The sequence below is a fragment of the Trachypithecus francoisi genome, unplaced genomic scaffold (genome assembly GCF_009764315.1).
Source record: "Trachypithecus francoisi isolate TF-2019V2 unplaced genomic scaffold, Tfra_2.0 Lachesis_group13, whole genome shotgun sequence".
In the NCBI taxonomy this organism is placed as follows: Eukaryota; Metazoa; Chordata; class Mammalia; order Primates; family Cercopithecidae; genus Trachypithecus; species Trachypithecus francoisi.
The window spans coordinates 26,735,857-26,750,710 of record NW_022681458.1 but is presented as its reverse complement, the minus strand read 5'-3'; the positions used below and the strand labels follow the sequence as shown (position 1 = coordinate 26,750,710).

General features: G+C 34.2%; 1 protein-coding gene across 3 annotated transcripts in view; it reads left to right on the top strand.

Moving 5' to 3' along the window:
- VWC2L (von Willebrand factor C domain containing 2 like) overlaps positions 1-14,854 on the top strand; it is a 171,861-nt gene that overhangs the window by 17,768 nt on the left and 139,239 nt on the right. For 2 of the 3 annotated variants that reach the window (XR_004441588.1, XM_033230385.1), the window contains exon 3: positions 9,119-9,248. The exons of the other annotated variant lie outside the window; for it this stretch is intronic. Coding sequence is in view for 1 of the 2 variants with exons in the window: in XM_033230385.1 (XP_033086276.1) it covers positions 9,119-9,248 (130 nt within the window). In the remaining variant the exon portion in view is untranslated. The remainder of the gene's footprint in view (positions 1-9,118; positions 9,249-14,854) is intronic. 3 annotated transcript variants of the gene reach the window in all.

Sequence of the window (14,854 nt, the reverse complement as noted above, 5' to 3'; positions counted from 1 at the left end):
TCTGATATCAAAAATCTCTCCTTTCCAGTGTCAAGAGAAAAGTTTTGAAGTTATACAGTTGCTTTTTTCCTGTTGCATAAATGGGTGATAAATGTAGCACCTTCAGCAGGAAAATACATGGGTTCTGATGACAGTACTCAGTTGCATTGTCAAGAATGTTTTTTGTACCAAAGCCAACTGTCAATCCAGCTTGTCAGTGAAGGACTAAGGACTGCTGCTTTTCCAGAGTATTTCACAAGTATAGGTGTGATCATCAAAACCTTGATTTTATATTAAATCCTCAAGTTTTTGTCTGTATGTTTTGGCCCTCCTTTAATGATCATAAAGGCAGCTAAATTATCTTTTTTCTCTCTTAAATATACCCTGGTATTTCCTTGATAAGTATACTGTTCCTACTTAAAAAAAAATATTTGATTGTAAATAAAGAGATATTGTTGCTTACCTTCTCCTTACCTACATTTTTTTAAAATTTACATTTATATGTTTTCTTCATATTTTGGAAAAAGCTGCATTTTATTGTCATGAGACTCCTTGAAAATGTTGAGGAAAAATATTGGTTCTTCACACCATCAGTTTGTTGGTATACGCAGAATTAAATTATGGGTTACCTGCCTTTAAATAGATACTAAAGTTTATTTTTAAAACTTTATTTAGGAAAAAAATTATTTTATTATTTATTATTATTTTTCTTTTGAAACAGAGTCTCACTGTGTTGTCCAGGCTGGAGTGCAATGGTGCAATCTTGGCTCACTGCAACCTCTGCCTCCTGGGTTCAAGCAATTCTACTGCCTCAGCCTCCCAAGTAGCTGGGACTACAGTCACCTGCCACCATGCCTAGCTAATTTTTGTATTTTTAGTACAGGTGAGATTTCACCATGTTGGCCAGGCTGGTCTCGAACTCCTGACCTCGGGTGATCCACCCACCTCAGCCTCCCAAAGTGCTGGAATTACAAGCGTGAGCCACCGTGCCTGGCCAGGAAGAAAATACTTTTAGGGAAAAAAAACTAGAACATTGATAAAATGTCACTGTTGTGTAGCAACGACAAAATTTCAAGAATGAGTAAACTTTTTTTTACGTGATAATTAATAATTACAATTAGGTACTTCATCAATGTTTTCCAATCTTCTTATATTTTACTTTAAGCTCAGAGAGCATGCAAATAAAAATAGAAAGATTAAATCCAGTGGTTAGGTTTTCTACTGTAACAGTACCATCAGTTATTCTTACAGAAAAGGTATTTGTTTTTTAAAAACATCAAAATTTGTTTTTAAAAATATTTCAACTCTTCTTTTAGATTTCATTTATTGGTGTAGGAGAGATATATAGTTCATCTCAGTATACCTTATATATACTACTTTGTATACGATGTATATTTTAATGAATATATTGAATATTTTTTTAAATTAGACATCATATTTCTGAATTGTAGTTTATTACCTACCTAGTTTATTATATCTACATGGGCAAAGCTACATGCACTCTGCAATCATTTCAGTAAAATGCTTATGTTTTCATCAAAAATGAAATGTTTTTTGATAGACACACTGAAAATAATATATTCCACAATGTATTATCAAAATACGAACTACACCAGAAAAAGCCAGAACAGCTACTACTTAACTCTTACAGATAATAATACCACGATATACATTTGCTGAGTAACTGAGATGATTATTTTTTAAAAAACTCTGTGCATCTTTTTTTATTATTATTTGCTTCCTCAGTATTAAAATTCTTAAAGAAGTTTCAGCTTGATGTCCATAATTTGATGAGTTACAACCTCAGTGTTCCAAATATGCTCCAATCAATAGAGCGGATCGCTGAAGAGGTCATCACAATCTCATTAGACCAGGAACAGTGAGGAGCATTTTAATCAGTGACGCTATGGGTCATCTTTTAGATGATTGTGAATTTTGGTTAAAACCCATTGGATCAGTTGATTATTAGGTGACATCTGTTGCATGCAAATTACTGGCTACGAGAGTGGCAGTGGATGCTAAATACTTTTGCACTTTGTAATTTAATGTATATTTTAATGAAGTGAACAGTGACATTCCTGAGAGGCATCAGCAACTTTGAAACAGCGTCTTCCAAATTTTCATACAGTTTGAAAGTAATGAGATTTGTTCCTTAAAGTGATAAAAATTTATGGCATAAATTATCTCTAAAAGAAGAGTGCTTCTAAAAGCTGTGTTTTTTCCTTTGTGGAAAAGATTAGATTTTAAATAGTTGTTTAATGGGAGTTTTTTGAAAAGTAAACAAAGATGTATTTCTTTGATCATTTTCGCTTATTATGAAAGAAATGAAGTACCCCTTGGTCTCTGAAGCCTCTTATCACTTGATTAGAAGGAAACCCATTTATAGAGTTAGTAAGTATAAACTTGGCTCTTACAATATATCCCATCTATTTGCGTATCCATCCCTTCAGCTTTCAACAGTATTCACAGAGAACTTTCTAAGAATCGAGTGTTGTTTCTCAGAATATTCAAAATGTGTGCTGTTGAGCTTTACTCTATCCCATCCTTTTGGAAAATTGACATGTTTAAAATCAGGACTTTTTCTGAAAAAAAGATTTTCTACTATACTAAATTGTTGTGCTTAATAAGCAACCATTAAAATTGATACACATTATAAAATGAGACTAGCTTTTTCTCAGATCCTTTAGCAATTCCTCTGCATATATTCTTGTCCAAATTCAGTTAGCACAGTATTTTCTAATGCAATAAAAGTCGGTAATCATCTACTGCTAGATAGCCTAGTCAATGGAGTGCTTGAAGATTGACTTACCTGTGATCTGCATGATGGATATTATGAATTTAAAATTACCTTTGGATGGTGAGTTTATGTGCATTGCCATAATGTTGGAACCCAAATAGTTATTTCATGACTCACAGTCGGAAACCTTTTTCCCCAAAGTGCCCTTTATAATATTTAAATAAGGCACAAACATCTCATTGACTCAAAATCATTTACACGCATAATGAACACAGATGAAGCCGCCCAGAGATATGGTTTAGCAAATAAGAAAATATAGATTATACATAAATGATTATGCATTTTAGTTAACAAATATTTGTTGAGTATCTATCATGTGCTAAGATGTTTTCTAGGTGCAGAGAATACAACAATGAACAGTATATAAGGAGATTAGAATCTATGAGGACAGGAGCAAATTTACCAAAAAATGTAAACAAATCAATAAGATAATTTCACAGACTGATGAGAGCTCTGAATGGTTGACATGAACAGAGAAGATGAAGGGGCTGGATGACCTGAGTCATCAGGGAAGACCTCCCTGGAGAGGTGGCATTTGAGTTGACACCTAGATGATGAGACTTCAGGAAAAGAAAATGGGTTCACTGCTTTTCATTCTTTGATTTTTCCTTAGTGATTTATAATGACCAGTCTCACCATTCACAATTACTCTTTATCTGAGGTTTCTAATAACAATTTTGATTTTAGTCACCTAAACCAATATTTATGAAAGAGTCTCCTTTTGCCCTATTATCTTTACTGTATGTAGCAGGAAATCCCTTTCTAATCTAGGGCCAGCTGGAACAGCATTTGGAATTGCCATACAAGGTATGCATTTAGGACCAGGCACAGTGGCTCACACCTATAATCCTAGCACTTTGGGAGGCCGAGGTGGGTGGATAATTTGAGGTCAGGAGTTCGATACCAGCCTGGCCAATATGGTGAGACCCTGTTTTTCCTAAACATACAAAAATTAGCCAGGCCTGGTGTCGTGCACCTGTAATCCCAGCTACTTGGGAGACTGAGGCAGGAGAATCACTTAAACCCAGGAGGCAGAAGTTGAAGTGAGCCAAGACTGTGCCACTGCACTCTAGTGTGGGCAACAGAGTAAGACTCCATCTCAAGAAAAAAAATATGTATATATGTATTCAGAGATAGCAGAAATTGCTTAAATGGATTTCCACATTAGTTATTTTAAAACACTAAGCTGGAGAAATAACAAATTTAAAACAGATATATTCACTGCTCAAGCCACCTGATATACATATTATATATAAATATATGTATAAACAAATAAATTTGACCTCTAATCCTAATTTCAACTAAAATTTATGAAAAAGTAGTGAGTGACAGGCAGGGATACTAACCACGATAAGACTTAAATGTTAGACCTAAAACCATAAAAACCTGAGAAGAAAACCTAGGCAATACCATTCAGGACATAGGCCTGGGCAAGGACTTCATGTCTAAAACACCAAAAGCAATGGCAACAAAAGCCAAAATTGACAAATGGGATCTAATTAAACTAAAGAGCTTCTGCACAGCAAAAGAAACTACCATCCGAGTGAACAGGCAAACTACAGAATGGGAAAAAATGTTTGCAATCTACTCATCTGACAAAGGGCTAATATCCAGAATCTACAAAGAACTCAAACAAATTTACAAGAAAAAAACAACCCCATCAAAAAGTGGCCGAAGGATATGAACAGACATTTTTCAAAAGAAGACATTCATACAGCCAACAGACATATGAAAAAATGCTCATCATCACTAGCCATCAGAGAACTGCAAATCAAAACCACAATGAGATATTATCTCACACCAGTTAGAAAGGTGATCATTAAAAAGTCAGGAAACAACAGGTGCTGGAAAGGATGTGGAGAAATAGGAACATTTTTACACTGTTGGTGGAACTGTAAACTAGTTCAACCATTGTGGAAGACAGTGTGGTGATTCCTCAAGGATCTAGAACTAAAAATACCATATGACCCAGCCATCCCATTACTGGGTAAATACGCAAAGGATTATAAATCATGCTGCTATACATGCACATGTATGTTTATTGTGGCACTATTCACAATAGCAAAGACTTGGAAACAACACAAATGTCCATCAGTGATAGACTGGATTAAGAAAATGCGGCATATATACACCATGGAATACCATGCAGCCATAAAAAAGGATGAGTTCATGTCCTTTGTAGGGACATGAATGAAGCTGGAAACCATCATTCTTAGCAAACTATCACAAGGACAAAAACCAAACACCATGTGTTCTCACTCATAGGTGGAAACTGAACAATGAGATCACTTGGACACAGGAAGAGGAACATCACACACCCGGGCCTGTTGTGAGGTGGGGGCAGGGGGAGGGATAGCATTAGAAGATATACCTAGTGTAAATGACAAGTTAATGGGTGCAGCACACCAACATGGCAATGTATACATATGTAACAAACCTGCACATTGTGCAAATGTACCCTAGAACTTAAAGTATAATAAAAAAAATTGATAGACTATATAGATGCAAGAAAGAATACATAATTTATAAAGATAAATAGAATTTTCTAATAAAATATTTTCATTAAATAAGTCAAAAAAGTACTTATAGTTTAACCATAGTAACTGTTTTTGCTTAATCCCTCCAAAATTTATTCATATATTCCTCTGAATTGTCATTATTATCATTATCTTGTATATGCCATTCTGTTACAATCTTTTGATGAATAACATTTAAAATTAATTAAGAGTTTCTGCATTATCAGTTTTTTCACAGTCTAAAAAAGCTGGTACTAGCTGATCAATTATTGCATTTAAAATCCTAAGCTAACCTTATTACATATATTTTCTCATTTGTACAACATAGGTGAGTGATGATTATTATTATGCCATTAACTGAGGATTGCAAGTAGTAAGTAATTCGTCTGGTATCACATAGGTAGCAAGTGATGGCTTGAGGATTTATAAGCAGATAGTTTAACCTAAGAACTTATGCCTTTAATCAATATGCTGTGCCACTTCTCACAAATAAAAACGCATGCTAAAGTAAAAAGGTTTCTTAGAAAAAGAGTTTTCTTGTATAAAATTTTAGGATGGTATAATTCAATCACCATACTTACCAATCTCTAGCTGGCAAAAGCCATGTACTAGTCATAATTTCACATGTTCTTCTTAAAAAATGCTAGTAGAAATAATTTTTCCAGGTACTTCTTTCAGCATTCTCTGTTTCTCTAAGGATAGCTTTATTCTTTAACCTTTGGTTTTACAGGGACATTTTCAGGTTTAATCTCTAGTTTTCAACGTGGAACAACCCAATACAAGAAAATCTGTAACCAGCTCAATGCTTAAGATGTAGAGATTTATCCAAAGTACCATGCGTTTTACACTGTAAGTGGGAAGTATTTTTAAAGTTTGAACTTAATGTCAAAGTAGCACCCTGCACACTCCTAGTAACTTACTGCTGTTCAAGCAATATCTTTTTACAAATGCAGGGGCAGGCAGGGGCAATGGAGAAAGTCAAGTTGAGCAAGAGGACAACAATAGTGCCAGAATTGTAAGATTATGAAAGGAAAGAGGCTTGGCAAGTCTGGAGAGGATGGAAAGGGGTTCTAGCGTGAGGTCGATGGGTTACATTTGATTGAGTGTTTACAGCGGGATCAGAGGGGCACATGGAGGCTTGACACAAGAAAAAGTGCACTAAAATAGAGACAGATCATTTGCAAAAACAATTTAATGAAAACAGAAGAGGAAATCACATGCATATAAGAGATTCTGAGTCAGAAAGGGATGGCATACAGTACATAAATAAAGCCAAGTTCAGGGCAGGGTGAGAAGCCACCAATGATTAATGTGATGTTTTTATTTTTCTCATTTATGTTTTTCACTATTTAAACCCTCTTCAAAAAATCAGATATACTCTTATCACTAAGCCTTGTGGTCTTAGCTCTTCGTCAGAATATTTCTCAGTTTCCAATGCTTTATTGGTCTTTACTGGATTATTACCTGTTAACACTTCTCCAGATGCCTGCACATCTACTTACCGGGCTCCAAAGCTTGAAGATGCTGAGGTCCCCAAGAATGCAACCCTTGTGGCCACCTAACTTTGGCAACTACAGTTTTCTAACTCACATTTGTAGAAAGTTAAAAAGCTCTAAGTTTCCATAATGATCTCATTATGCACCAAACACCCAAGTTAATGAACTTCTCTTTCTGAGCAAGAGCATCAGTACACAGAATGGTGATTCTTGTTATCAAGTGGCAGTCCATTATAGCAGTTAGGCTACTGGATTCAAATCCTGCCTTTGCCTCTTACTACCATAGGCCCTAGGAAAGCTATTAAACCTTTCTCAGCCAATTTCCTCATCTGTGAGATGAAGATAAAAACAAGTCTTGCTTCACAGAATTAAGAAATAAGTGAGTAGATATAGGAAAATTGCTTAGTACAATGCCAGTGTTTACATTAGAATGATAGTTCCTCATCAGAGCTGGGAATCTAATTATTCAACAAATCTTTCTTAAAGACTATAGTTATTTTGAAGTAAACATTTTGAATTTGAAAATTTAGGATTCTCTTCAGAATTTTTATTCCCTGAATCAGTTCACTAGAGTTGTACAAACCAGCCCTTCCTTCAACAAGAAGGCAACCAGAAAGAATAAACAATGCTAGCTAGCTGTGGGGAAGGGATTATACTAGTGGCTTCCTTTTTCCCCCATACTGGCAGTAAATACAGTCCAAGTCTTTGCTGCATTTCAGAAGGCTATGTGAAAATACTGCTTTGTAATTAACCAAGGAAAGGGGAAAATTCTGACAAATTTGCTTGGGAATTTTAGATATCGCAATCAGGTTTGCAAAATAAGGAGCAAAAGAGCAACAAGAGTTTCCAGCTCTTATTTGCTAATTTTCTCCATTAAATAATGTACTGTAGGTTCTAATCTTTTTCTTAATTCTCTGCGATTATTTAGCAGAGAAGCATCAGAAACATTTCACCCTGAGAATGCAATAGATTTCTCTGAAATCTTTAAACACAACTCACCACATGGTAAAGACTTTAACTGCACCCTTCAAAAATGTATCGATCATGTTAACAAATAGCCATACTTTACCACAGATCCTATGGCTAATTGTTTTGTTCATAGTAAATTTGAAAGCAAAGTAATTTAAGGTTAGGCTATCATTCTCCAAGCAGAAAGCAAAAACAAAATGAATTTTTAAAATAATTAGTTGAAGGGTTGCCATCTACACCTACAGACTGCCTGAGTTAAGAAGCATTGATATTACACAGATTTCCAGATCCAGGGAAGAAATAAGAGCTGACAAGGGTTTTGGACAGTAGTCACTGAAACAAGGGAAGAGGGCTTTAATTAGCACAATTTGCAGGTGAGGATCTGTGGCATCAGACTGGAGGCAGAACTTTCTAAGAACAAATGGCTTGATTTGAAAAGTGTGGACGTTTTATGACTTCTGACACCTTCAAATTTTCATTCCAGAATTTTAAACTGCTGTTCCATGAGAAAAGTAGAGATAGAATTTACAAAGGATGAGAAAGTCAGAGGGTGGCCCCTGCTTTAGATTATTTGTGCCATAGGCAGTTTCTAGAAAGGAAATAGAAAATTCCAAACACTCTCGGTCGGTAAGTACTGCAAAAACAAATGTTCTTTTCTGATGCTTAATTTTTTTCTCTTAATTATCATTTTTAGTTCCATTTTTAGAGTCTTTGACTCTTACATAGTGGCTTTTTAAGCCAGTCGATTTGTTCATTCATAAAAGCAAGCAGGCAAGATGAAAGGTATTCACTAAATCTTTCAAGAGGCAGTACCTGGATGTTTGGTTCCTAAATGCAATCTTCTCTAATATTCACATTGAAAAATGCCATTTAGAGTCTAAGTTAGCTTGAAAAAGAGTTCACACAAAGGGTACAGATGTCCACTTACCATTTTCTTGTTTCTCAGTAATTCTCCTTTCTCAAGAAGAATAAAATGACAGATGGCAAAAATTATCTTACATATTCCAGTAGAATGCCTATTTACCAATGAGGTCAGAGCAACCAGTACATCTGGAAAACAAACCAGGAGATGACATATTAGTTATGCAAATATTTCTCTGGAAAGTAGGAACATAAGATATAGGAAAAGTCATAAACAGGTGCTTTACTTGTTCACAGCATCCTGAGTGCAGGTTGTAATCCACTGTGGCTTGGGTATCTAGGTTGCCTTTCACCGGGGGAGAATGATCATAGACATGGTAAATGGAATTAATACAGTAAAGCCAAAATAATAAGCACTGATGTTTTGTCTTCTGACAGCATATGAATGTGCAAGCATTAAGTTATAGGAGAAAAGGGGCTAATTTTAGATTTGTTCCTAGCCCTCTCCATGTGAATGGTGTCGCTGTGAGCCCAGCAATGAAGTTCACTGTGTTGTAGCAGACTGCGCAGTTCCTGAGTGTGTCAACCCAGTCTATGAACCAGAACAATGTTGTCCTGTCTGCAAAAATGGTAAGACTACACTGCATTAGCTTTCAAAGAGGGGTTAGCACAAAATACAAATATCTCACTACTGCACACCATTCAATGCAAGAGCCCTCTAAGATCTGCCTGTGGCTTTCCAATATGGGCATGGCAGATGTATAGTTTTATCCCACCTTAAAATGAAAATAAAGCTGCAGTGGGTTTATCGTGCAGCTTTCCATCTGGGGAATGAAAGCTATTGTAAGCTGACTTTGTTGTGATCCCTATTATTTCATGTTGATTTAAAAGGAGGATATTGGAAAGAATATAGTACCATCCTTTTGTAGTGACTGCATTTCTCTCTTTTGTAGAGCCAATGAAGCAGTTCACCCCATTTTGTGGTACATGACCCAGGATATAGAGTAGGGTAAAAGCCAGGTATTTTGTTTTGAACATAGATAAGACCTTAGGTTTAAAGTTAAATATAAAATTCAAGAAATAGTAAATAAAATTATCAATGCACTTAAATTGAAGTAATAAAGATTAAACAGTTTAGGGCTTTTATTCAAGGTTTTTATTATAGTGGAACTGTTCTCTCACAGTAACTGCTACAGAGGGAAACTTCTTTTATTTACAACATTATAGTTTCCTTTTTGTCCCTCATGGAATGGAGAGGTTGAACCAACTATAATATCCTAATCACCCCAAATCAACATGATGCTGCAGAGAAGACAATGCAACACTATAAACCCAAGACAGTGCATCAACAGAGCCAACAGCGCACTTTGCCTTGTGACCATGTACTACCAAAAAGGAAAACATAATTCTTTACTAGGCCACATTCCACAAATGTTCCCTCTGTCAATAATATTGCTTGAAAAATGGTTCTAGCCCCCAGTTAAGATAAGCTCACTCACTCTCATGCTAAATTCCTATCCCTTTTCTTGAGTTGGCAGTGGCCATCTTTCTCTGTTTTTTGCTCTGAATTTGGAGCTCACTTACTAATCTTTTCCTTTACAGAAGGATAATTAGTAAAAATAAACATAAAGGTATCTTTTATCTTTTACAAAAGATAAAAAAATCTTTTCGAAAGATTTTTTAAGTAGCTCTGGTTGTTTCTGATAATTTTTTGTGTTTTGGTATCTTCCAAAGGACTTATTGAAAACCTTTGTGACATTTTCCAGACACAGATTTTGCTATTTCTGATCATAGAAACCCAATAACTTGAATATTAAGTTGTTCATCTGGCTTCTCTTTTTCTTCTTGTCTCCTTTCTCCAATCTACCTGTCATAGTGACCGTCTCTCTCACTTAGCAGGAAGAAATAACGTTCCTCAAGTTTTATCTCATCTAACATAAATATATGCAAAGACATTAAATTTAAGACTTCAAAATTTTAAAGGGACTGAAGAAACTGGAAAAGATACAAGAAAGAACAGTAAGATGATTTAATGGTTGAAAAATAGGACCTATGGGAACAGACAGAAAGAGTTAGCATAATTTGTCCTAGAGAAGAGATGGCTCAGGTGAGACCAAACTGTCATAAAGTATATGAATGGTGAGTCTAAAGTAGAAGAGAAAGTGTTATTTTTCATTTTCTCCAAGGATAAAAGGAAAAAAAACTCAGCTACCTAATCAATCTTTAAAAATTGGATTGACAGGTCTTGGACTGAAGACCCTATTTTTTTTTTCTTTTTTCCCTTAGAAACAACTGTGTGAACAAGTCCTTGAGGCTCTTTCCTTCCCCAGGTGGCTCTGGTTAGCTTTGTCTCACTTTTAGCTTTGTCTCACTTTTAGCTTTGTCTCACAATTATGGTTCTAGTTAAAATTTCTTGTCTAGACACTTCCAGCGTACTCGTAGAATTAGAACATGTAATGCATATGTTTAAAATATAGTTTTTACACATGCATCTATCACATCCTTCTAGTGATCCCACACTAAAGCCCATAATATACCCACAGTTAATGTCTATGTCATACGTTAAATCAGCCACTACAAACTAGTCACACTTAATTTGATGTCACCCAAGATTATCCTTTTTCTCTCAATCATGTCAGAGTAGAAATTTCTCTCCAAATGAAATCCTCTTTGTACAAAAGTGTATAATGAATAGACTTTACTTGTTCAAACAGTTAATTAATTAGTAACCACTGGTATTTCTGATAAACAGATGCTAAGTACACAAGGTATATTAGTTAAGTTTGCTGATTTTTTTAAATCATGAAGCACTAGGAAATGGCCACTTCTGTTCCCTCTTGGTACTTTCAAACAAATTTTCTTTTCTTAAATAAGGGAAATGAATCTGAATTTAAATTAGTGGAAGGACTGATTGTAATATAACATTATGAGATGTTATCTTTTTGTTATTAAATGCCGCTAGTTAGTCACATATGCCCCAAAACTAAAGTATAATCATTGCCAAAGAAGAGTATATCAAGAACCACCAAAGACAGACTGAATCCCAGGTTTTGTTGACTCTCATTCTAAGCCTAGCCCAGAAAAAAGAAACAGATGAATGACATAGAGAAGATTTGGAGGAAAAATAAATGTTTATTATGACAGCATAACTGGAATAACTTAAATTTCCAACACACGATTTAAGTCTATCTCATTATATATGGTTATTAACTATAACCATAATAAATATGCCCATTATAGTGTAAACTATTTTAAATATAGTTGCTATGTTCATAGATTTTTAAAAAACAACAATAAGCTAAAAATATATCCTATGGATTCAAGGTAGACACAATGAATTTTAATTTATAAACAGTCATAACATTTTCTATATTTTCTTAAATCTTCATAAATGGTTGTTTTGGCGGGCAAGTAATTTTCAGTTTGCATAAATGCTGATTACCTTGGCGTCAAATACTTTCTTTTTTCATATTAAAATTGATTTTTCTCCCTTCCTGAATTACAACTTGCCAAAAGCATGAGGCATTAAAGTTATAAAACTTTTAAAATATGATATAAACTTTATATTAAAGATATAAACTTTTGAATGTGATATAATCCATCACACCTAACCCTATAACTCCACATTCAACTAACATAGAAATATTTGTTTTGATATTTAAGAACAAACAAAACAAAGAAGCATAACAATATGTACATAGTTTTTCTGTAAAACAGTTTACCAAGGAAAATAAACAATTATCTTTAGAAATAAATATTTTAGTATTATAAAGTGCAGGGTAATCTACTCCCTAAACAATGGTACCATGTCTTTATTCTTGATAATATAATTTTAAGAATAAATTTAAGAACAAGTATTTCCAGGAATTTTCTCTAATTGTATAGAGAGTTTTAAATTGTCTTGTCTCAGTGATTACCATAAATCAGATTTTCAATGGCTATCAATGACTATACCCAACTGTAAAATATACAGTAATCTATTCATATTAAAATTAATTTAGCACCAAGAATAGTCTATCAATGTAGCCTGAATAAAATAAAAACACTAAGGAAAGATATGAATGACTGGACAGAGTCTATGTAAGACTCATAATAGGAGGAAAAAGATGAGAGTAATTTTTTATTTGGTGAGAATTGGGATTGACATAGGAATTTATTGTTTCTAAAAATATTAAGCATCTGTTTCTCTTTCCTTTACACAGCTCCAAGAGCTAGCAATACAAATGCCTTCCTGAAAAATATGACATTTTCAGACTGTTTTTCTTTCCCTAAGATTGTGTTACTTTGACCTATCTTTCAGCCCCAGGCCTTTCCATGTGAATTAATGAGCACTCTTTATGGATTTTTGTTTTTATGGTATGAAAAAAATAATTTAGCACAGCATCTGTTTAAAGAAAACATTATGGCTTGGAATGTCACAGAAATATTTCAAACATTTGGAAACTGACCATAAATTTGACTAGTAATGTGGCTATAAGTATACATTATATATATATAGCTAAGAATACCCATCATTTATTTTTGTATGTGAATTAATATTAATTTCAAACTCTTGCTCTGCAGCCACTCATTCTTCAGTTGTTCATACATGCTAATAGTTTTGTCCCAAGTCATTAAGAATCCATAGTTATAGAATGCTGAATCTCTTCATTAAAAAATAAAATGTGTAGTCAATTATCAAAATATTTGATCATTGGAGCATCCAAATGACAGACTGCATATTTTACATTTCATTAGCTGGTATGCCAGTGAGTTCTGTGTTTTCACTGGAATATACAGTCAGTCATTATTCAAGACTCAGAAGGAAATGTTAGGCCATGAAAAATTTGAAAAGACAGAACACTCCTACAAAATCCTGTATACACATTAAGTTTTCAGTTCCTTTCAACTAAAAGTCACAAGCCCTGTTCAAATATTTAATTCTATGTCCCTCACTCTCTTCTAGTTTAGTAGTGATGCAAAATGGCAGAAAATAAACTAGGGAAAAGGGCAAATATTAATAGAAAAGAAGAGGACAACAAAGGGGATGAGCTATGCACAAATAAGAAAGAGCCACCCAATACCTTCTAAAGGTCCTTGGGAGAACATATTTGCCAAAAAAATTGTCAATATCTCTAATATACAAAGAGCTCCTTAAAATAAACAAGAAAGGAAAACAATTCTACAGGGAAGGAAATGGGCAAAGAGCAAATAAAGGAAATTTACATAAGAAAATGAATTATCTAATAAATATATAAAACTATATAATACTTAATCACCAAAAGGATAAGGAAATAGAAATTAAAACAACAGGAAGCCAATTTTTTGTTGATGATAATGTGGGATTGATGGTTCCTCATGTCAGCAAAAAGGAAAGAGTTGAGAAGATTTAAGAAAGAGTGGAGAAAATGTTATAAACTTTTAAAAAGACACTTTCTTTCAAAATGTTTACATCACTGAAAGTCAGCAGTTTCACCTTTTGTACTTTGTCCCACATTCACGCCATTTTATGAGTGAGAAGTTGGTAGAAAATCTAATAATTCTTCACTGGGGTAATTAAATAAAAACAGCCTTTTAAAAGACTACTGATATTTTTTACTGCCAGGTATAATAAAGCAAAAACTATATACAAGAATATATATCATTTTATATGTAATATAATGTATACTATATATCTAATGTGTACATTCTATGTTACATAATTTAAAATAAGATAAATATGTATCTTATAATAAAACAAAAATCTTTTTTTATTTTATTTTGAGACAGAGTCTAGTTCTGTTACCCAGGCTGGAGTTCAGTGGCATCATCTCGGCTCACTGCAACCTCTGCCTCCCAGGTTGAAGTGATTGTCCTGCCTCAGCCTCCCAAGTAGCTAGGATTACAGGCACCTGCTACCATGCCCGGCTAATTTTTGTATTTTTAGTAGAGAGAGGTTTTCACTGTGTTGGTGAGGCTGGTCTTGAACTCCTGACTAGTTATCCTCCCACCTCAGCCTCCTAAAGTGCTGGGATTACAGCTGTGAGCCACTGTGCCCGGCCAATAAGATACCATTTTAAATAGATATTGAGTTTGTATGTGTAAAGGAAAAAAGGTAAGTGGCTACATAATAGAATGTTAATAATGATTCGATGATTAGTTTTAGGCAGAAATGAGAAGGTAGAGAAAAGAGCTAACGTCTTTAAAACATTAAATATTTACAAATTAACAATAAAAACAATAGAAAGATGTGAACAGGTAGTTCACATACAAAATAC